Below are 23956 nucleotides of genomic sequence, written 5' to 3' on the forward strand. Positions count from 1 at the left end.
CCTCTAATCGGGACTTATACTGTGTTTTTAAAATATTTAATTTAAGTCGGTGTTTTTAAAATCGTAAGAATTCGTTTGGGCTATAAATAAATCACGTAAGTCTAACATTAATAGCCTAACACAGGCCTATACAGAGCCTCTCATTTTAACTTTATTCCTCCTTTTTCCTCCCATAATAACTCCTAAGTTTAGATCATAATGCTGTATAATGATGGTCCTTTTCATAGAGTCTAAATGAAAAAGTAAGCAGGAAGATGCAAACCCGTGTTGGACCTCCTATTCGCTGTGACGCAACCCAGAGTCCTGGCCGGAGCGCTGCTTCAAGCTTCCCACTGCCAGTCCGGCTTTTGCGCTTCATGCTTCCACTGCGCGCTCCCCGGTGACTGTAATCCGGTGTCTGGGGTCCTCCAGGACTCCCCAGGGTGAACACAAGGATCACACCCATTCAACCGGTGCAGTGGGGGGAGGGATGACCAGAAGAAACTGGGTGATCAGGGCGAAAACCAGGTGGTTCTGACGGTGCTGTTCCAAGAGGCGTAGTCCTCCAAAGACAACATGATGTCTGCTGTTGAGACCGGTACCCCTGTGTACCAACCTGCCCAACTGCTCAACTGGGTCTATATGTCTTTGCAAGACACTCAGGGCGGCGCTTTTGATGCGTTCAAAGCCGAGTCGGACGCTCCTCAGGACATGAACATCTCCAAGCGCAGCGCAGCTGATCTGAGCTCCAACTATCTCAACAACTTCTTCCACTTGAGGAGTGAGGTAGATTTCGTGTCATGTTGCGATCATAGTGATAATTAGCACTTTGCATGGGCAGTTTTGAACTCTCATCCACTTTTTTTTTCCTGCATGTCAAAAATTCCTCTCCTCCGTGAATATTATCCTCACATTTTTCACTCCAGGTTATTTTTGTTGCACATACAGTAAACCTCACCTGCATGCCTTCATTGGGTCGCACTGTGGTGAGTGGGTAGCATATGAATATGTGTTTTGTACTCTGGTATAGTACCTGAGTGTGTTCACACTGTTCTGGTGTCTGTGTGCAGCTGCAGGAGGAATGGCAGGTTGAGAAAGAGCTCTTACAAGGTTTTAAAACGTTAAAGTTCACCCTGGCAGGCTTCTGCTCGGTTAGTGTGCAGCGTTTGCTCAGCGGGCCTTGATGCTGCGTAACTCAACACTGACACACTAAGGAAAAAATAATTTAATTAATAAAAAATGTGTCTCACCATGTGCTGCACTTTGAAAACCACTTTTTAATTCATTCAAGTGCCAAACTGCACACATGCCACAGACATGCAGCAGTTCGGCGTCTCATCGTGCAGAATACATGCATCTGATCACAATTATTTTTCTGTGATGTCTTCAGAGTAAACAGCCAATGTCTGCGAGCTGCTCCTCTTCATGTTTGCCCTGCGGTGCCACTGCACCCGTCTCCTCCAGAGGCACAATGATGCTGATTGTGCCTGTCAATAGAACAAGTCAGAAGAATGCGTGACAAAGACATTTTGTTCTGACGAGGAAATGGACACTATTGGCCCCACAGTGTAAATGCAGTAAAGGCAGCACATCTGCAGAAATGAAATAATGTGGGCTTCTGTCGTGGGGACAAACAGGAGAATCAATCAGAGTGATGGACTGATGTGCTGGCATCTGGCATGAAATTCTCTTTCATCGTAGAGTCACAACAACAATCTTCTGTGTTTTTGTGATATGAGAAAAACTGCTGTGTAGAGCTGAAATTATTTGTTGAAAAACACAAGATTAATCAAGAATGATTGATTGATCCTCCTGTGTGAGAATAAGCTGCCTTTTCTCTGCTTTCTGTCATAGTAAACTGAATATCTTTTGTCTTTTCTTTGACAGACCTTGAACAACAACAATTTCTACAAGAGATCCTCACCCTATGGGTCCCTTAACAACATTGTGGATGGCTTGAGCTCTCTGGCGGATCATTTCTCAGACCTCTCCTTGTCCCCCGAGACACGCAAACCCAGTAAAAGGCCGCCGCCAAACTACTTGTGCCACCTTTGCTTCAACAAAGGACACTACATCAAAGACTGCCCTCAGGTGAGCCAGTCGTTGATGCTGTACATCAGTCAGGTGCAGATCCACGCGAACAGCAGCCTAAACTGAAACAGCTGTGCATGTGTGTGGACCACTTTGAGCTGTCTATCAAATTAATAAATATATAATGAAGAACACGTGTGAAGAGCATACAAAGTTCTGCGTCCATCATCAGGGCAAAATGTGAGAGACCTGCTGTGGCGGGAAGCACCACAGAAGTCCCTCTGAGGACTTTGCCAGGGGTTTATGTGTCTATTGATGTGATGGCATCAGAAGACTTTACAGGCATGAAGTTAAGATCAAAACGAAGGCTGAGTTTGAAGACAGATGTAGTCCAAGCAAGAGCGTTGGAACTGGCGGGGTAGGAGGCAGGGACGCAAAGGTGGGATGATCAGTGTATCCCAGTTTCAATCACTCCCATCCACTTTAAGACATTAGGAAAAACTAGAAATGATCTTGAGGTGGGATTGTGCCAGCGTGACACGAGTCAGGTGAAACAGGTTAAGTGTGCCAGGTTTAATGTTGTCCATTACTTGTGTCCAACAAGTGGAAACTTCAGCAAAACACACGTATGTGTCAATAAAAACATAAAAAAGTTTCACGTGTTCAGTTGTACCACAGGCACCAATTTGGCATCTCAGCTGGTGTGATCATCACAAGATGGCCTTTTAGCTCGTTTCCTTCTAGTTGCAGGTAGATGACACACAACTTTTTAATTTAATGTTATTCAAAGTATAAACTCTAATTAGAATATGATTGTTGTATTGTCTTTCTTCAGTGTGGAATAGATTCCTTAGCATATATTTGAATTAAATGTACCAGCACAGGTTGGTAATGAGCAGCAGATGCCAGATTGGATCTCTGAGCTGGTCTTAATGAAAGATGATAGGTTTCTCTGTGGAACTAAGCACGACCTCTACTCCAAGCATGAAAGAAATATTACCACAGCTTTATGCGCAGCTGCAGTTCCCCATTGATCACGTTCAGGGAGGGAAATGCCTGACATTTGTTAGGTATAATGGAAATAATCAAATGACTGATGGGCAGGATGTGCCCAAAAAGCAAGGCAGCAGAAAGTAGCAGTTCAAATAGCTGGTAAACTTTTACTGGTCAATTATATAAAGGAGTCAGTAAAGTGTAATTGCTTCCTTTTGTGAGGCAAACAGGAAAGCTGCAACTTTCTCTGATAATTCCACACATAATAATACTTAGAGATTTCCTTTTCTGTAAGTTCCACCTTTTCCAGCTTTTGCTTTCTGTTATATTTCTATATTTCTGTCTAAGTTATTACTCTGAAGACATATTTTTCAGAGCGTTCCACCTCATAATAGGAGGGCAATGTCTAAAACTAAAAGTACTTGTAGCTCCAACAGATCTATTGATTCAGTTACAACATTTAAGATTTTTAATTTCCAACACGGGTAGCCACATTTCTCGGAGCTGCTGTTTCACTGTTAAGGCAACCTTCTCCTGTTTAACAGACTAATACAAGAGTGGTGTAAGTCTTCTCATCTATCTCTCTACAATCAAGTGAATAAGCGCATATAAAATATTCCTTTAACTAAAAAACAATGAGCAAAAGCAATTGGAAGAGTCCAGCTATCGGCTCACATGTGTCCTTTCCGATATTAAGAACATGATCCCTGTTTTGATCACTCGCTCCTCTTGGCTGGTCTTTGAAAGCTTGTCGCCTCCATCACTGCCAACACTAAGACTGGCACGTTCAACACACAGAATACGCAGACACAGGAGGAATGTGAGGAATGTGGAGAAAATCATTTGCAGTGAGCTCGTAGCTCTTAACATTTTCACATCTGTGCACACCTGGGAAAAAGGTGGGGGTGCTCGTCAGCTTCACAAAAGTACCCCCGATAAGCCCCAGACCTCTTTCGAACCTCCCGGGCCTCTCTCACCGATGAAATTTTTTTCATCGAGAGATATGAGTTTGTTTGGACTGCTTGTTGCAGGCTTCCAAGGCTGACTGGTTTGCACTGGTGAGCTGCAGTGGACAGGAATCAAAGAATGTCACGGCTCAGTAAGATGTGAGAAGAAGCACACAGGAAGTGGGTGTGCAGGGCCTTTAACAGCCTCTCTCTGGGTGGAATGGGGCCCATGTCAACTTTAAAAGTCTGCTTCTTTGATAAGGAAACACATGGCAGCCCCCCATGGAAGCCTTAGTTGATGAAAAATGTGCCAGTTAAGGTTGAGCCCATGCATTTGGGATGCAGCCATACTGAAAGATATTAGATATGCTATCCATGCTGTGCTCAGCCTGTAAGTGGTAAACATCCTGTGTTGACAGCATACTTGTAGTAAAGTGTTGGATTACTTGCTTCACTGGAAGGTTAAGTCATCAGCGGATTATTCAGAAATATTTACGATTTCTCTTCGCAGCCACACCCGTAAAATGTACAAAACCTGGAAACCATTTCTGCCGGCTGGCTCTCTGCCACACTCACTCTGCCTTAGGAAGATGATGTCAGGTTTTATCATGTGTTGCTGATATTTCCGATCCAAAGAAACACTCACGGAGCTGCTGTCATGACAAACGGCCTCTTCACTTGAGATGGGACGTTCCTCTGAAGCTGTAACCAATGAACAAACTGCTTTTTGTTCTTGTTTCCTGGAATCTGAGGCATTTTTAGCCCTGAAACTGAAAAAAAATGAAAAACACATGATTTTTTTGGTATATTTTGAATGCCTTGCCATACATTTCGAACTGGACTAACTTGACTAAACTCATCCGTCCTTTGCACCATATTGGTTTCCATTTTCAACGAGATAACCAAACGTGTTGAGAGTTTAACACCTTTCACCCTTTAAGTTGGGGTCACAACGTTTTAATGACCCTTTTCCAATTAAGTAGCTGAACCCGGTTACCGTAAAGGGAATACACAAGTGACAGTGTGCTGACGGTAAATGGGTGTACGGTGGGAAGCACTTGGGCTAAATAAGGAGGGCATTGTTTCTCCAGAGGAGCTGTGGAACCAAAGGTCAGGAAGTCAAACTGTATTGTTCGCTCAGCTCTGCTTGGCTGCAGTCATCTCTCGCCGTCTCTGTCTATTCAAAGGCTGTCAGTGAGCAGCTTTCCAGAGATGTCTACATCCAGAACGTGTTTTTGGAAACAGTGGGTAGCACAGGAAGTGGGTGTATGTCCTAACAGTTACACTTTAATCATGTTTGAATGGAGGGGGAAAAAAGTTCACTTTGATAATTTTTTTGAACACAGGAACTTTTATAGTTGCAAGGCTGACAGAAGAAGTTGCTTGATTTATATTTGGTCTCTGAAGGCTGAAATAGATTTTTTTTTGGTTTTGTTTTAAGATCCAATCAGCATTTCCTTGAATCCTTCATCCCATGATACAATATAATGAACTATCTTTTGTCTTTACAAACTTTTATAGTGAGTTTTATCTAAATGCTTAGCTGCCTCTCCCATAAGTTCACTGTTTTGTTTCGCTCTCTCACACCGTCTGTTCAGCACCAAACAGCAGACAGGCGCAGTTAGCGAATAGATGGCAAACATATCATAGCAATTAGCAGCTAAGGAGACAGATATTTCCCTCAGGAAACAGGAACACAGCTAAAAGAGACTGAATATTTCACTTACATTCACTGGATGGGTGGTAACACTCCAAATGAATGATAATGTTGCTCTGTAATTGCTGGATGTCTAAATACGTCTTTGCTAACAATAATAATGATAATATGTCATTGTCGTGTGTGCAGCTTGTTTCTGCTGCCCCCAAGTGGCCAAAAAAATCAGTTATTGGCGGTTTGCAAGATATGGTGATATAGCTGTGTCTCAGCAGTAAGAAAAGACTCTGAAAGGCAGCCCCAAAAGAGAAAAATGAACTTACATCAACACCGTTCATAACCAGACATGTAACTTGTGAATCTCAAGCAACACCGATTGCTGTTGCTTTGGTCCTTTTGTTTTCACTGCTGATAAATGTCTTATCTGTCCTCAGTGTGCTGCCTGTTGCTTTTGGCCAGATCAGCTGCTGAGGAGGATGAGCAAGATAGAGGAAACCCTGGCATGTGGTGCAGATAGACTCCCTATGATAAACAGCCGCTCAAATCTAATGAATATATAGGAAAAAATGTACAGCTCAGTTTTGTGTGGTTGTTTTTAAGATAAAATCACTCTTTGGTCATTGCAGGTTACAGTTTTTTCCAGTCTGACTGATATGTAAGAGGAAGGAAAGGAGAATCAGTGTGAAATGATAAGTTTCCCCCATGTGTAAACACACTATCCGCAGTTATACATTATCTGTACGTTGTTAAGTTACTGAGGCTTTGTAAGTTATTCTTGAGGTTCAGAAACAGTGAGATCAGCAGTTAGTTTTCCTCAGATGTAATGTAATTGTAGAGGTTTGAATTTACATTTTTTTTCTGAGCACTTATCTTCATTTTGCATTCACAGTGTATATCCATTGTCATGTCTCATAATGCAGGTGTTGGTTAAAACATTTTTTTTTTACATTAACACAAATAAAATGACATAATATGAGGTTTACAAGACGTTTGAGAAGTCACAATAAATATTGGCATTTTTGGTAAAATATCTTTTGGGGGCATTTTTACTGAATCATGACAAATAATACATTTGCTGAGGCACAATACTAATTATTGGCATTTTGTGGCACTGTGTTTTGGCTACAAAAAGTTAATTTCATAATCCTTTTTAAGGGTGCATAAATAATTCTGGGACTTGCAAGCACTTGACCAAAGTTGGGGATTCCAGTTGTCAGATCAGGGTTATGGCCCCAATCAGATTTGGATCATCCCTGCTGTTTAATGTGAGAGAAAATGAATGACAAAAGTTTATTTTTTATTTTTTAAAGGCTTTATATCATTAATGGCTTCTTTTTCACACTTATTTCTGATGTCTGCATTTAAATCTACATTATGAAGGCTACATCGACAAACGCTGCAATATGCTGCCACTGTACATCACTTATTAGTCTGCCACTTCAAAATATGACTGCAGTATTGTGTGTTCTTGTGTTTTCCGTGCCGACAGCAGTGAGGGTCATCCTCTCAGTGTACCGCTGACTATAACTGAACGTGATGACGAAATCAAACTCGATGTTTACCCCCGAGCACAGCCGTGTCCTTGACTCTCGTTCAGCTTTTGAATTGAGGCTGGGAATATTTTGTTGTTGCACTTCTTGTTTGTGTGCCAGACCACCTGTCCCTGTCATTCACCGTCTGTGAAACATAATGCCAGCATACAGCTGCATATGTCGTCAAACTTGACCAACAACCAGAACTGGAGCTCAGACACACTCTGGATGGAGCACAGTGTGCATTTGTAGATAATCATCCTATTCTGTGAAAGTAGTGCTGTGTGTGAAATAGATGGTAAATATGATATATTTGAATGGATTTTTATGTGTGTGTGAGGAAATTCTTCTGCTAGTTTAAAGGCTGTATAACTGAACAATGTGCTGGATGCTATGCAGGAAAACAGAAATTCAATCATTCGCTCTTTGGCCTCCTCGTTATTCTTATCTGATTGCATTTGTTTCTGAGATTAATCCATTCAGTATTTCAGAGGTGTGAGATGTTCAGGAAAAAAAAATCAAAAAATTAAATATTTAAAGAAAGGAATATGTATTAGCACCACAGTGTCAATTAAGGAAATGTATTCATTACTGGATTATGGGATAGTTTTCTTCCTAATGGTTAAAAATATAATCCAAGCGATTATTCAAATTTACTCATGTATTCAGAATAATTTCTGCATTATATTCAAAGTACATGATCAAGACATTTGCTTTAAACATAAGGTAACAGTAACACCTGTCATAAAGCCTCCTGAATATCTTAACTTCAGAAGCATCCACACCATAGTCTTCTTTGGTGCTTACCAAAGTAGAATTTCAATCATATTTGGATTAAGGGCGACAAATATTAACTTTCAGTCCAGGGTAACATCCTCAAAAAGCTTGTTTTATCTGACCAACACAACAACACACAATAAAAAAACCCAAGATATTTATTTTACAGCGATCCAAAAGAGAAAGAAAAGCAGTAAATCCTCTGTTTCACCTCTCTTTGGATGCAGCTATAATTATCTTCCATAACAGGCTCTAGCTTTTTTAACATTTTACCTTTAACAAAAATGGAAAGTCATCAGTTTGTTGTTTTAAACCCTCCCTCAGATGATTGATTTCACAAGACAAAATGAAAAGTATCACTCAAGTCAACACAGCACAGGAGTCTTTAAAACCTTGGAGACCTATTGCCTCAGTCCTGTGCTGTTTTGCTTTCGTAACAGCTGGACTTCTCCCCGATGCGGTGGGGGTCTGATACAAATTAAACCCAACGAGGAGGGGGGAGAGAGGGAGAGAGGGAGAGAGAGAGAGAGAGAGAGAGAGAACGCTGTGGGTCTGATAGTTTGGAGTAATTGACCACATGGTATCCAGTGGGCTAGGTGTTGCTGTGTTCTCCAGGACAAATGTGTCATGGGGGTATGGAAGTGGGGAAGAGTGAATGAGGTAAAGAGACAGGAGAAAGAGGGGAGGCGAGGAGCGGAGTGAGGATCTGGAGTAGTCCATTGTTTATCCTGATGGTTTCCAGATGATGGCAGAGGGAGGCAGCCAACCTCCCGGGCCTCTCTCACCAGGCTGCAAGGATCTGGGCCAAGCTCATCTGCTGCAGCCTTAAAACCTGGCTTTATATGACACTTCGTACTCTGGGGCTGATTTCACTTACGCACAGCTGAACTTATGGCTATTGGATGGGAGGAGTTGTAATGCACATAATAAGTTAATATCTTTTTTATTTTAAAACAAAACAGGTTCTCACAAACAGGCTGCAAAGATCTTCTATCAAATGTGAACAGTCTGTTATAGGAAAATGAGCTGTTTGCGTCTGGATTTTTTTTTCTTTACTGCGTGACCAAAAAAGGGGGGCCAAAAGCAGAGGTCAAACCAAGCCTAAAACATCATGCCTTTGTGTTTTTAGCAGCATGGCTCCTGGGATGGCCTTGTTTGTCCATTAGTTGAGTCAGACTGAAAGATCTCAACAACTTTGTCATGCTAAGGCTAACATGTGGTTCACATTTGTGGTTTAGATTGAAATGTTCCAACATCTATTAGATAGATTGGCATGAAATGTGGTTACAGGCATTTGTATTACCCTCAGGATGCATTGCAATAACTCTGGTGATTCCTTAACTTTTTATGTGGCGCCACCATCAGGTCAAATGTGTAAAACGATACTTGATAACCAAACGCTTGTGCTTAGCATGCTAAACTAAGATGGTGGACAAGGTAAACAGAGCTGCTAGACATGCATTTGTCTCTATTCTTTGAATACATTTTTCCAGTGAATTTGAGTGGTGACAATCACATTCCCACTACTGTTTCAAAAAATACCTCAAATGGTTTTACAATTTTGCATGAGTTACATATATTGTGATGTAGATCCCCCAAAAAATATTCTTATTAATATTGAGCTTTTAATCTTGGCCACATTGCCCATCAATTATCTTATTAGAGCTGTTTGTGGTGCACCTGTTTTGAGCACAGTGTCTTAGTTCAAACAGGATTACAGGATTACGCTTTCGTGGCAGACAATGAAAAATATTCTCAGATGTGTTAGCAAAGCTGGCTGTCATCCATACACACGGATGGCTGACGGATTTGTACATTTTTCTGTGATCACTCAAACTTTCCTGCTTTCCATGCGAGCGTCCCTTCACTGTCAGGTCATGAAGTGTGATTTTCATTTGTCGGTTGTCAGTGTCACATCTCTGATGGTACTGATGGAAACTCCGGAGTGTGCCATGCCCTTTGCTGCCCCGTGGGCTCCAGACTCTCGGTAGAGATTGTTTTGCTTGCTCTGCACATTGAAAGCTGTTTCCTCCCTCAGGAAGATGATGCTCTGTCTGCTCTCCCTGGAGGTGTCTGAGAAAGAGGGCTGCCATCAAATGTGACCTCCCACAGTGCCTCGTGGTGGCTAAATGATGCAAACACAAGTCTCGAAATGCTTCATGGTGGTTCTAACAGATAGCAACTCATCTGTTTGGTGAAACAGCTGTCACCCTGGAAGTGAATTAAATGAAGTTTTGAACCTGACATATGTTGCTGCCGTGAAATCAAAACAAGAGTTGAGATGCACTCCTCCGGTGGTGCAGATTGGATCTTAATTTTGACTTGCCCTACTTTTCAGCCGAGGTGCTTCTAATTTAAACCAGTCTTGTCGAGATGATTTTTTTGTGATGGGCTTAGGATTTTGTCATGTTATACAAGTGCAGAGTTCATCTGGGTTTTATTTCCTCCCTGCTCAGATCTTTGTTTCCTGATTGGTGGGTTGGGGCCAGCTGGGAGGGATGACTGAAAGCCTGAGGTATTTGTCCTATAGCAGGGAGGCCTCTCCCATTGGTCCCCCCACAGGCCAGGGCCTCCTTTATGGTCCCTCGGGAACACAGCTGGAGAGAGGGAGTTCATTTCTAATGGGAAAGCTGAGACTCCCTTTTTTCTGTCCAACAAATAAATCGTACTTAATCATTACAATACATCCCAACTTTCTTGAAGTAAAACGTTGAAACTTTTTTGTTTTTCTTCTACAGTACGAGGAGTTTTCTGATTTCTATGTTGTTCTTCTGCACTTGTAATATAAGAAATGTTCCTCTGAAACATGGCAAGCATCAAAGCAAATGAGTTTTTTAACTTTTATTGACAGACACCATAAATAATCAACTCTTTCCTGAGAAAAACTACTCCATAAACCTTGACCACCAACAGGGCTGCTATCACTTCCCGTTCTAATCACGCAGAGCTTTGAATTGGCTGCCAGCCAAAGAAACCAAATAGGTCAGGCAGTCTCTTCCAGTTAAAGGTGATGAGAGTCAAAAGCCAAAATGTCTGCAAAGCTGTTGAGGTTCATACATTGAAAAATGTCTTGTTTTCAAGAATTTAAGTAATGAACCGAGTTTAATGATTGTTGTCTGCTGTATATTTCTGTTCAGGCTCGACCCAAAGGCGAAGGCCTGACCCCATATCAGGGAAAGAAGAGGTGCTTCGGTGAATATAAATGCCCTAAATGCAAGAGGAAGTGGATGAGCGGGAACTCCTGGGCCAACATGGGACAAGAATGTATCAAGTGCCACATCAACGTTTACCCTCACAAGCAGGTAACTACACATTTGGACTGCAGACAGAAGGCATCAGAAAACAGGGATGGCTGCTTGGGGGCCCTTCAACCACCAGCGGGCCTCCAGGTGAAGTCTTGTTCATACAGACTCAAAAGGTTTTGAACGGGCCCTGCTCAAAGCTTTCAGACAAATCCTCATAGGAAAACACTGCACACAACATGGGAGTCAACTGATTTATGCTTTGTGACTGCATGTTGTTAAAGTATATTTCTTTGTGGTTTGAAGCCTTGAAGCCAAGAGCTGCTTTATGTTTTCTCTATAACCCAAACTAACTAGTTTGAAATAACCAGAAATATGTGGTATGATTTAACCAGACTGAAACATCCAAAAGAAGTGGTTAGTTTTTGGTGAAAATAATGCCACCATGTGCCAACCATGAGGTGTAAAGGCAAATGTTTTGGTAATAAATTCAACCATCAATATGTGCCAAATTAACTACATTTATTTTTTTGGCGTTTCATGCCATTTGCTTATCATTGATTACTAAATTCAAGTAGACACAAGCTACAACTCTTAAGCTTAAGCAACTCTTAGCGCTCCAATACAATCTAAAATTATAATAACCACTGTGTTAATTAAAATTAGAATTTGGAGGATTGTGCAGCCATGATGAATCTATCCTATATTAAAATTTCAGTAAATTTTAGCTCTCCAGATCATGTTCCAAACACAGCTTTTGAAGAATTCTCTACACTGCCAGGAATATAATGAGGAAAAACATACCTTTATGTGTTAAAATGTTTCTTGATTTTTGACAGAAATAGACACATTTTGAGTTAAAAATATTTTGAAATATCGGCCTTAAATAAAACATCATGTATAATTTGCGTGTTGTTGTACAACGAAAACCCGGAGGTCTTAGCCTTGCGCTCACACTAACAGTAACAGTAATCCTGTGTCTTTGTTTCAGCGGCCTCTGGAGAAACCGGATGGGTTAGACGTGTCGGACCAGAGCAAAGAGCATCCGCAACACCTGTGTGAAAAATGCAAAGTCCTCGGCTATTACTGCCGCCGCGTGCAGTAACGCACCCTACATGCCTTCAATACTCCTCCACAGTTTCACCAAAAAGGGCCACTTTGTATTTTAATTACTGAAAAAAAAAGATAATAAATGTTATTGTAATGCATCTAACAGTTTATCTCATGATATGTTCTCTCTGACACTGTGACTCTTGTTTTTTTCTACAGTATCCCTCAGTGGAGACGAGTACTTTGCATTTGCTGGGTTCTTCTAGCTCGCTCAGTTATCATCATGTGAATATTCCTTTCAAGCCTTAAATATGAAACTTCAGAGTCTTACAACTGTGAATTAAGAAACTTTAGCTCGGTGTCTGTCTTCACTCGTGTCGGAACAAAATTCACGAGTGAGTTTTCCAGATGAAGAATTCTCTTTTACGTGTTTGTATATTCTAGAAATAACTTAAATGAAATGTTTTCTGTATAAAATATGCAACAAGTCTTTACTAAGAAGGATATGCAATATTATTATGTATCTGCATTATTATCAGTACAGGAGGGTACATAATGTTAGAATATATTTTTAAGCCATTACTTGATTATTACACCTTGAGAAGGGTATATATTAGACAGCTAACATTTATTCTTCAACTGCTATGTGCCTGTATTTCTGAAGAGATCTTTTAGGTAGTTTGTCATTCCAGTTTTTCTGTAAACCAATGCAATATGGTAGAAACATTATATTTCCTGAAAACGGAAGAAATTGCAGCGCCAGTTGTGTTTTGGCACCCAGTGCTAAGAGAGACTCACCAAAGTACTTTTTTCTGGGTCAAAGGTCAATGTGTCTTAAATGTAACACGAGACAAAAAAAAGGAACAAAAACTGAATGTACCAAAGGTCTCGGATGATTAAAAAGGCGGTTGCATGTGCATGTTGCTTTAGAGGCTGATAAATGGAACAGAAATGCCTTTTGACTTTAACTGTTCAAGGTATGTGAAATGCCATTTAATGTGCCTTAGTTTGAGTGAGCCTGAAAAACTGACCTGTTAAAATGTTTTTTGTATTAAAGTGTATTTAAACATGCTATTCAGTGTGTTCCTGGTTTCTGTACTGATCTGCAAATTTGTTTGGTCTCTAGTCATAAAGTTACCACGTAAGATCATGGTTTCAATTTCATCCATGAGTCCAGAAATGCTTCTATATTAACTGATCCAGATGTTACACATTTTTATTTCTTCCCACAACACAAAACAACACAATCTAGACATCTCTTACAGCTTCATCACCCTCTCATATACCAACACCGACACAACCTACAGTTCAGATAGCGACAAATAACATGCAGCAAGTCCGAGGTGACCCCCAGAACGAAACATTTCCCCCGGACAGACCTCAGCAGAAGCAGAGAAAGGCCATTAGTCAAGTGCGAATGATGAGGAAAACAGAAGAAGGCGGGAAGAATGACACAACATGATCTCATTCCTCAGCTGGCGATAAAACCCCCAGTAAATGGACACACCTCCGAAGCAGCACTATCTCAGCCAGTTCAAGCACAAAACTGTTCCTCAAAGCAGCTATGATCTACATTTTTTTTTTTTTTTATTGACGTCTGTGAAATAACGACGTGAAGGGAGCCTTCCCCACATCAGCGGCTCCCAGAAATTTATAGCAAGTTTCAGTTTATTGTTCAGCTGCAGGCAACTGCTTTCAATGAGGAAGCTCGAAAACCCACTTTACACAACTTGCTCAGCACCAAGCAACAGGCAGACACAGTGAGCGGCTAACTGGTGAATACTGTGTAGGGTTTGGCCGCTGAGGGGAAACGGAGCTAAAAGAGAGCATTGGATTTACATTCATATGGTGGCCAGTAAATCAATGACAATGTTGCTGCATAACAGCCAGATGTATAAAAAAGCAGTCAATGATGTAATTTTCATAGCACTGACGTCTAAAACAGATGGCAAGAACAAACTCAGGTATTTAGAAAAATTGACTTTATTTATTTTGAAATATATGCCCCTCTTTACCACAGTTTGAACGTATACTAATGAGTTAATAACTCTTTCAAATACCTGTCATCCCATTGTATTTTGTTCTCTAACACTAGTTCACATTTGGAAGCATGACACAAATTAGTGCGTAAGTCGTTACCTGAAGAAAGATTAACGCAGATTTTAAGTACCAGCAGGAAAGGAGTGCAACTCTGAGATAGTTAACTGACAGCGCGATGTGGCAGCACTTAGTGCCATGGCTGAAGAAAGAGTCTCTTTCACTCGGACTCTCGCATTGAAATTACAGCAGGAGATGAGGCTACGACCGTGTCCACCACTCATAGGAACCCTACTTGAGCTCTCCACAGTCTGTGATAGTGATCCTCCTGGAGGTTCGCCCAGTCTGGGAACCGCATAACTCCACTTTCTTGACCACGTCCATTCCTTCTTTCACACTGCCAAAGACAACATGTTTGCCGTCCAGCCTAAATGAAAAAAGGGGAGACTTATTATCACTGCCCCTGGAGTGTGAGACAACCCATGGACCCAGCTGGGTTTGCCTCATGGCTTTTTGTTGGGTGATGCCACTGTTGCAACAATTCTGCTATTTTAGGCTATCGTTTAAATCTTCATCCTTTTTTTTTTCCTTCATGTCAAAACATCACAAGAATTCACTGCTATTACCAAGAAATTAAGTCCCAGCAGGCTGAAAAAGCATTTCAATAATAACTGGACACAGTGAAACCCATGTTCAAAAATGCTACAATAATAAAAGCCTTCCAAAGGTAGCAGACTTTTAAGATTGGAATCTCTGGGACAGACTACTATTTCAAAAAGAGTGTGTATTTAATAAAAGATACTTTTTGTGCGAGAAACCTCTGACATGTCTACTTTCTAAGACATTTACTACAAAGATCCTGCTGGTGAATTTCAGTGCTCTTCTGTTTTGAATCCTGCGTAAGCTGCTGTAATCGGCGGTGCATCCTGCACTATGATTAAAAGATGCAAATAAGCAACAATACTCAACCTTAAATATATGCTACTCTCCTAAGGCCACTTTCATTTTACATGTTGTGGGGGACTCACCAAAATAACATTTTACTGAGTGTCTCAACATTTGCGGAGTCCAAAATCTACGATGCCACCACAAGAGCCGACTGAATTTAGGCAAAATGCTATGTGCATTTTTGTCACTTTTTTTTTTTATTTTTGCATAATTACAAACTAATTTTAAGAATAAAAAGGGTCACAAACACACACATATCTCACGGTCTATGCTTTAAAAGGGAAAATATACACACACTTTTCATCCTTGTAGTGTGCAGTAAAACCCTTGAAAAATGCGAGCTAAAAGTGACGTGACAAAAGTGACAAATGAAGGAAAATAAGGATCTCATTATAATTCTGCAAACTATACGCTCACTTTAGCTCATAGCGGGTCTTCATTTTTTTCAGAGCTCTACACAACCAGTCACAGAACTTAATTTCAGCCCTCATAATGTTGTGTTTGTTTACACATACCATTCGGTTGTAGCCGTGCAGATGAAGAACTGGGATCCGTTGGTGTTGGGTCCAGCATTCGCCATAGACAAGATACCTACAATGCAGCAAAATCAAGATAATAAATGTTATTAGTAATGCTTGTGACTCTCTCACTATGACAAATCAAAATATCTGCAGAAACATGATCAAAAACGTCACAAAGTTCACATAACAGCTAATTCAGAGCAATATGTACACAAGGCTGCCACCTGGTGGTTAAAATGAAGAACAGCGTGCGTTACATTTATTCCCATTAAATTTAAATATGAAGTTATAAGAGACACACACACAGGTAAAAATAAAATTAATCTTTTCCTGTTGTTTCTTTGATTTGGCTAATTTCAAAATGTCAGTTAGCTCAGTTTCCAATCCTTAACGGAAGGGAAGTTAACCTGAAAAACAGCAGCTTATCAGTCTGCCACACATACAACAGCTTCTCATGAGAGGTGTTTAATACGTCTGCCCTGTACTGTGTAGTGTCACTCTGTCCTGTGTGTCCCAGTGTGCTGTTTAATCCCATTATAGTGACATAAGTCGCCTGTCTCGAACGCGCACTTTGTGCAGGCCTGAGCTTTGAATTTGGGTGGATGAAATACAAACTGAGCTGCCCTGAATGTGTGAAAGAAAACAGAAAGGTTATTCTGTAATATCCCTGTGGCAGGATCTGCTTCTATAATTCCTCAACTTATCAGATTTGATGACTTTACCCTGTTATTCCACAAAATGAAACGAAAAACCATTTGCCACCATTTGTCCTTCATGCACAGCCATGTACAAATCTAACAGGATGATGATTACCAGGTCCAGTGTGCTTCAGATTGAAATTCTCATCGGGAAACTTCAATCCATAGATAGACTTCCCTCCAGTTCCATTGTGGTTGGTGAAATCTCCACCCTGAAAGCACAAATGTCACAGCAATTGCACTGGAACAGCCTGCTCAACAACAAAAGTGACACAAGAGAAAAGAGAGAAAAGCCCACCTGGCACATGAACTTAGGGATCACCCTGTGGAAAGTTGATCCCTTGTAGCCAAAGCCGTGTTCCCCAGTGCACAGGGCTCGGAAGTTCTCTGCGAGAAAGATTTTGAGTCAGATTCTCTCTCTCTGATATTCAGGAATATCTGGGGATCCCAGAAAACAGGATATACAACCTTTTATTTTACCATAATCAACTTATCTAGCAGTTATTTCTTGTAGATTTCTTAGGGCTGAGTATCTGATCGCTTTCACTTTCTGGACCAGCCAAAATGTGGAAGAGAAAAAGCAGGACAACTAAACAGAGATCTGGTGAGATTCAAAATCTATATTACTTGCTGTTTTCTCGGATCAGATAGTTCACAATGAAAAATCTCTTGCAAGTTTATTTCTGTACTTGTAGAAAAAAACCTCGTTAAGATTTCTCAAAATAAGGTATCAAAACCATAATATTCTGGCATCCATACCAAAAGCCTGGCTATGTATTCGCAGTAGCATTTCATAATTTCAAGCCATGCCCTGGTTGTTATTGGACGACAATTCCCAAACAAGCTCTGGTGTTGAAAAAATACCTTTCCGTTTGACCAAAGAAAAGCATAGAAATGGCGGCACGATTTCAATGAAATCAACTAATCAGTTACTATCAGCTACAAAGGTTCCTGATGTCACATACACTTATCCTCTGTTTCTACACCGTATGCACTTGGTGCTGTTTGATATAAAGACCTTTATGAAGGACTTAAAACGTGGTGTCCGGTATTCAAAACTTTACTTCAGTGAAAGGATCCAAGTATTTTAATTTACTGATTGTGCAGTTGATTACACAAACTGTTTTCCAACTAATGCAAGAGAGGGGAGAGGATTTTCCTAACCCCTAAAGGAACACTTAAAACATTGTAAATCAGAAACTGCTTACCTGCGGTTTTTGGAACAACATCGGCGTTGAGCTGCGGAAGGAAAACAAAACGCCTCAGGGTCAAACGTGAACAAAATGTTCTCTGGATCACCATGACTCACCGAGTGTTAGAGAAGTTCACTGGAAAGACACGGGACGAACTGCAGCTGTACAGTTGCTGTCCTTATTCATTCAAATGCAAAATGAAACAAACCGGTGCTCTTATCGTCTTACCTCAAAGGTTACCCTGCCGAGGGGCTGGTTGTCTACAGCAATGTCAAAGTAAACCGTTGGGTTTTTGCTAGCGGCTGCGGGGCCGCTGCTGTACAGGCGAGCGGCGGTAAACGCAAGAGAACAAAACTTTATCCTGTTTGATAAAAGTAGCATTTTTCAGGCTCAGTTAATGCCTACCTAGGTCGGCAGTCTGCAGAAGTCACTGTTACACGTGAGATAAGGAAGTTTTTCTGTAACATCCGGAAGCACAATTCAGACCCGTTATGTATAAAATCTCGCGAGTTTAAACGTGATTCTGAGCGATACACGCGTGTGCTTAGGCGTTTACAACCGTACAACCCTCGTGAAATTGTTGTTTATTTAGATTTTTAAAAATAGTATCAACACAGTTTGACATGGTTATCTGTAAGAATGCTTGGCTTGAGTTATTTATTAGCTTTGGTTTTAATGTCTTACAACTGGGAAATGTCAAGCTGGATTGCCTATTGTGGTATAAATAAAGTTTTCCGAATCTTAAATAAAAATAACAACTTACAAGGCATTACAAAATCAAATCAGATACATTATCCGTACAAATGCATCGGAATTATATCCACTGAGTATTTCCCCACTGCTGGACTAATAAAGGCCTGTCTTATTTGTTTCAAATGCTTTGGTGACTTTAAGAGACTGTCAGAAAACAATGCCCTACACTACTCCCACTGAAAGTCAAAGAACTTTTAAATAAGCGAGTTCAAATATATATGCATGTGTGTGAAAAGTGAAAAACAGGCAACCCGTGGAAGTTACTCCATCCTAATACTCAGACTATGACGCGAGTGCACAAAAGACAAGACCACAGCAACATACAGGTATCATCTGAATACATATTTATTAGATAAATATTAGGTTGTCACATCATCTAACTACATACAGTTCTGCAAGACTAAAAATCACAATTAGTTCCTTTATTTTCTGACCAGTTTAGAATATGAAATGATTGTACATACAATGTACACAATAGAGACAATGGCCACATTGCATGAATCACCTTAGATTGTATCATTTTTCCAACTGCTCATGATATCAAAAATTGTACAAACTATGGATTCGGTTACAATCTTCTGGACCCGTCCCACCCACCGCCTTTCTCCCAACCCTCCAAACGATTTTCTTTGTAACCTTGTTTTTTTTTTTTTTCCTTTTTTTAAGCTTTAGCACCTCAGAGTATGCAGGTGACAGACTAGAACACTTAGGCTAAATATTACATGTAAAACATAGCTGTCCCAGTTCCCCTAACAAAAGAGGTGAAAGTATATTACAGTGGGGGAACAAAATGCTGAGATACCCACAGACACTAACTAACAAGTTTCATTTTCCATATTCAGCCACTTCCATTAGAGGGGTTGCAAGCGTTTTATTATTCTGAAGAAACAATGCACATTCCCAGGGAAAATGAATACATTTCTGTTCACATGTCTCTATATTCATTTACATATATACAGGCATCCTTGGGACGTTTGATCTAGCCTTGCCCTCTAAATCGTTTCCAGGCCAGAGTGATGAGCGTGCCCTTACTCTCTGTATTTTTTATTTTTATTTTCCATTTTTTTAAACAACTTCCCCCCACAGAAATGGCCCTTTATTGTGATTGTGCAACTACAGATTAGGGGTTCTGCCTTATACACCAAATTGGCTCACATGAAAGTGAGGACAAAGTATGAGATAATAACGATTTCCATGGGACTGATGAAAAGTTTCAATTCAGATAGTAAATAAATGAAAATGTGGCAGTGTATTGTTAAAAGAGGGCTTATTTCATTTGATGTCTGTGACATAAATATGAAACATGTCAGTGTGCTGAACTGGAACAAAATAATATTACTTAAATGATGTTGAAAATAATGTTTACATAAAACCAGGGTGGTTAAATCGGCACAATGCTACAGTTGAAAGAAATTGGATTTCTAGCCTTACAGATTAATAAGAAAACCAGTACAAAATAATTTACCAAAAACAAAAGGGGATAAAAATGTATATGGTCTCGTGCTTTTAAAAAAGCCACATTTTCTATAACAAAAATATAAACAATATCATGGATTTCTTTAAAATATGGTTGTGATATATCTTTAAAATACCATTGTGTATTGACAATTAGCAACAATTATGATATTCACATAGCTCACTAATTACACTGAAAGCCAGCTGATACCGCATCTTTTTAAAACCATTACTCTTCAGTATCAATGACAGAATGTTAACATAAGCTCATGAATTGACAACATTGATCAGTTTCAATCAAATATAGCTGAACATGAAGGAAAACGCTGCGTCAGACTGAGCTTGACAGCTGAAAAATGACATGATGCTACACAATCACCTCGAGCTAACGCAGGGAAGAGGGTAGGGGGAGCCACATAAAAATGAGACACCTGTCTATAAACGACAGGTGTGAGACAGAGTGCACTGGGAGGAAAGTGACTAGAATGCATGATGACCTGCAGGAAATAGCTTATGAGACATTTGGACCGGCTCCCCCCACGGCAAGGAGGCGAGACAGCCGTCGTATGCTGGTTACAAACAAAGTCAGTGGTTAGATGGGAGTTTGGGAGCATACGTTGGTTAGGTTGGACGACTAATGATCAAAGGACAAACGTTATCAAGATGATACAAAAATATTCACAATGATATTTACAGTACAATAGCATTTCTTAAAAAATAATACATTTGCATACTGAACAGCACTCTCCTCAAAAAGGGAAGTTGAAAACAAATGTGGCAAAAGTCTGCACCAATACTGCTTTAAAAACCACTTCTTGAACAGCAGTGATGGATAAACCTTGTTTTTCCTCCCCCTATATCTTTGAAATTAATATTACCTCCCATCACACCAATAAAAACACACACACACACACACATTCACTCACGTACTCACACACTCTCACAAAGGACCAAGCAAACACAAACGTCTCCATTCTCATCCCTCTAACTTTGGTGTTGTTTCCCAAAAGATTTATGGATAGTTTACTTATGCAGCAACAAAAATAAGAAAACAAACGAAACATAATACAGTATATCCAGCATAATACATAATAAATGTATTGCTGATATCGGCATTATCCCTTCAATGTTAGTGTTAAATAAATCATTACTAAATCGGACAGAAATCAAAAACAAACGCACAGACAAAAAGAGCTGTGGAAACAGCAACTGATAAAAACCACATTGTCTGTTTTTTTAACCACTTGGAACAGCACTGGACAAGGGCTTGGCACACATGCACTTTGTAGACTATTTAAACAGCACATCATTTAACAGGGAGCGAGATGCAATGTTGCAAAAATGCTGACACGAGCAACATCGGGGCTCATGCAGAGCAGACGGCATGGAGGGAGTTGTAGCAGCAAGCAGTAAACGCAGCAGGATCATTACAGGAACCCCAGTCTCTCATATTGTACCTTTCTTTTCCTTTAAAATCACTCCTCTGTACAGGAGAACTATACAATATGTGCAGGTATGTTATTCTTGGTACGCAATATTGTTTTTTTTGTTGTTTTCTTTTTTTTAAGTGGAGCCAAACTCTCCATTCCAGCAGTCGACCCTCAGAGGACTGAAAAGAAGGAATATCTCTTTTTGACAAAAATATGAATGTATCAAATTGTGGAAAAAGTGAAAGCCAATCATTGCCAGAAATCGTTTTAAAATGTTGGCAGAAGAGCAAAAATTATTGTAAAAACATTCTGTCAAGGTGACATACGCTGATCTAATTGATCGTGTTTCTTTTGTAAAGGTTTTTTTTTTCTTTTTGCATTTGCCAAAATCTCTTTGTGCTTTTAAATGATGTGTGATGTACAAGAACAGTGCGACTAACAAGACCAGTCAGGGAATGGAGCTGTGACAACAGGAAGCTGTGGCCTCTCAGACTGGAATAACAATATGGACATAACGCACACTGGCCAGATAGCGTAGGGTTTTTTTTTTCAGTTCTTTTTCTGTTTTATACAGTGAATTTCCTTTTTCTTCTAAAAAGGAAACAAAACATGAATAAAAAATGCTACAACACGTTCCTAATGTGCACACATACACCTGTGTGTGGCTTTAAAAAAAAAAAAAAAAAATCAACTGAGTATAGCTGCACAGTTCTAAAGTATCGCCACGGGGTGAGAGGGTAGGGCGATCCCCCCCAGATCCCACTGTGTCTTTGAGTTTGAACCTCTTTCAGTCAATTTGCGCTGGCCAATGAAAACTGTACAAGAGGAAGAAGAGAAAGGGAGTGCATCTTTGTGTTTCTCAAGTACTGAGTGACCACTCTGGGTTTCTCAGAGACACTGCAGGCAGTCAGAAAAGTTTATGTGTGTCTGAATTGCCTCAGTTGTTTTCGAAAAGCGATAGAAGGTCGTCGTTGCTATTGCTGGGGAGGTCTGGAGGATCCAGGTACGACAGCAGCTCATCTGGGTTAGCAAGCTCTGGAAGAAGCTGTGTAGATGAAGGAATGATGAGAGACATTCGGTTAGGCATACAAGAGAACACAGATAAGACTGGCTTTGAACATTTGAACTTGCTGTACATCAGGACTCACGTCTAAAGATGGCTCGGGCATGTCCGACCCTGCTTGGCTGTCCAAACTGCTGGAGGTGTTGAAGGTCAGGTCGCCATGGGGGTGGTTGTTGGGGCCGGGCTGCTGCTGTTGTTGCTGCTGTTGTTGAGGAGGTGGAGCTTGTCGTGATGGCTGAGGAGGCCCGCTGTGGTGTAGCTGCTGCCCTGATTGACTCCCAGGGTGTGGAGATGCATGTAAGCTCTGCTGCAATGGACCGTGCGACTGGTCATTGCCGGCAGGGTGAGGTATCTGTAGAGAGAAGGGGAAAATATTATGTTTAATCATTTGTCGCAAAATAGTGACTAACCTGGTCCTGTCCGCAATTACCAGGGAACCAAGGGACACTCCAGGATGTTAATGGTCCCAGCCAAGCAATAGTACAGCATAAATTATTGGAATGCAAAACAAAAAGAGACATACAGTCGATACAGCTGAATGCACGGTTTATTTTGTCAATCTCCACCTTTCTAGCACGAGGATGTGCTTGCTATCAGATGTCTCTGAATACCCATAAAATATTATTCTGTTGGTAGTTTTCAGTATTCGGCAGAAGCTAAGAGAGGCTGAAAATGCATAATCGATAAACTAAATGGCTGTAGAACTCACCGAGTCAGGCATGTTGTGGGAAAGCGGCTTGTCTTGGGTCATCAGGCTGCTGGGCACATCAGGCGGGTGAGACAGCTGGGGGCCGTGCATGAAATCATTCATCGACGTACCACCAGGGGTGACGTGAGGAAAGTCAAAGTTCCCATGCCCCTGGTAATTGTTGCCTGGCACACAGAATAAAAACAGTGAATACATGTGTACATTTATTACAGATATTTTAACCTCATTCCGCACTGTAACCATCCAACATTTAGAATATGAATACTTGTCTATATGAGGACTGTATGTTTGGATCCTACCTTGGCTGTTGTATTCGTTGTTGTTGCCCCCTTGCTGAGAAGACATTAGTGGGTACGGCGATGGTCCGGGGCCCAACTGAGCTATCATTTCCATCACGTTGGGCATGATCATCTGGCTGGGACTCATTGTTTTAAACCTCTTGGCCAGTGGTCCATCTGGATCCTCTTTGATGTGGACATCGGATTTGATAGCCACCGGCCGCCAACTACACGTCGGGTCAATGGTCACCTCCTCAAACTCCGAGCTGGTGAAATACAGATGAAGTTGTTAACACGTAAGGAAATTACGAAGGAATATATACATTTACAACTTTTGTTCTCGCCTCAGCTTACTTTTGAATGGCGTTCAAGATCCCCCACATGTACTGGTCCACTTCGAGTCCTTCTAACAACGCTGTTTTACTGAGGAGAGAAGAGAGATGGAGCTTAAAATGCTGAGAGGGACAACATTACGTTCAATACCACAGACAGCGCAAACCCTGTCATGTGTCTCAGCAGGATAAACGTACTTGCATACAGGACATCGCCATGTCCCCCGCTCACAGTTCAGTTGTAAGTATGATTCCAAATCAAAACACTGCAAGAACAAGAAGAAAAGGCACCCTTGTTATCCAGTACACCATTTTAAAGCTCTTCTTCCTTTTA

At 40.7% G+C, this 23956-nt stretch overlaps 3 protein-coding genes and 1 long non-coding RNA gene across 8 annotated transcripts in view; 1 reads left to right on the top strand and 3 right to left on the bottom strand.

Annotated features, from left to right (window-relative positions):
- Positions 1–324: 324 nt before the first annotated feature.
- Positions 325–13279, top strand: LOC124052222 (zinc finger CCHC domain-containing protein 24-like). Its single transcript, XM_046376214.1, has 4 exons — positions 325–765; positions 1867–2070; positions 11051–11215; positions 12147–13279. The coding sequence occupies exons 1-4, from the start codon at positions 556–558 to the stop codon at positions 12258–12260; spliced, it is 693 nt and encodes a 230-aa protein (XP_046232170.1). The 5' UTR covers positions 325–555; the 3' UTR covers positions 12261–13279.
- Positions 1237–5817, bottom strand: LOC124052225. The gene is made up of 2 exons (XR_006841972.1): positions 5678–5817; positions 1237–1466 (listed from the first exon to the last, which is right to left on the bottom strand). It is a non-coding gene; the product is annotated as an uncharacterized LOC124052225 (long non-coding RNA).
- Positions 13280–14170: 891 nt separating the features above from the next.
- On the bottom strand, positions 14171–18106 carry LOC124052223 (peptidyl-prolyl cis-trans isomerase A-like). The gene is made up of 6 exons (XM_046376215.1): positions 17831–18106; positions 17618–17648; positions 16708–16796; positions 16525–16621; positions 15706–15781; positions 14171–14669 (listed from the first exon to the last, which is right to left on the bottom strand). Exons 1-6 carry the CDS (start codon positions 17981–17983, stop codon positions 14534–14536), a joined length of 582 nt encoding a protein of 193 aa, XP_046232171.1. The 5' UTR covers positions 17984–18106; the 3' UTR covers positions 14171–14533.
- Positions 18107–18676: 570 nt separating this feature from the next.
- The window catches only part of LOC124053272 (zinc finger MIZ domain-containing protein 1-like), a 104238-nt gene continuing 98958 nt past the window's right edge, over positions 18677–23956 (bottom strand). For all 5 annotated transcript variants that reach the window (XM_046378335.1, XM_046378336.1, XM_046378337.1 and 2 more), the window contains 6 exons: positions 23821–23888; positions 23645–23713; positions 23312–23556; positions 23013–23176; positions 22389–22655; positions 18677–22285 (listed from right to left, as the gene is read on the bottom strand). In XM_046378335.1, coding sequence (XP_046234291.1) covers positions 22178–22285; positions 22389–22655; positions 23013–23176; positions 23312–23556; positions 23645–23713; positions 23821–23888 — 921 coding nt within the window. In that variant the 3' untranslated portion in view covers positions 18677–22177. The remainder of the gene's footprint in view (positions 22286–22388; positions 22656–23012; positions 23177–23311; positions 23557–23644; positions 23714–23820; positions 23889–23956) is intronic.

The sequence above is a fragment of the Scatophagus argus genome, chromosome 21 (assembly GCF_020382885.2).
Source record: "Scatophagus argus isolate fScaArg1 chromosome 21, fScaArg1.pri, whole genome shotgun sequence".
Classification (NCBI taxonomy): domain Eukaryota; kingdom Metazoa; phylum Chordata; class Actinopteri; family Scatophagidae; genus Scatophagus; species Scatophagus argus.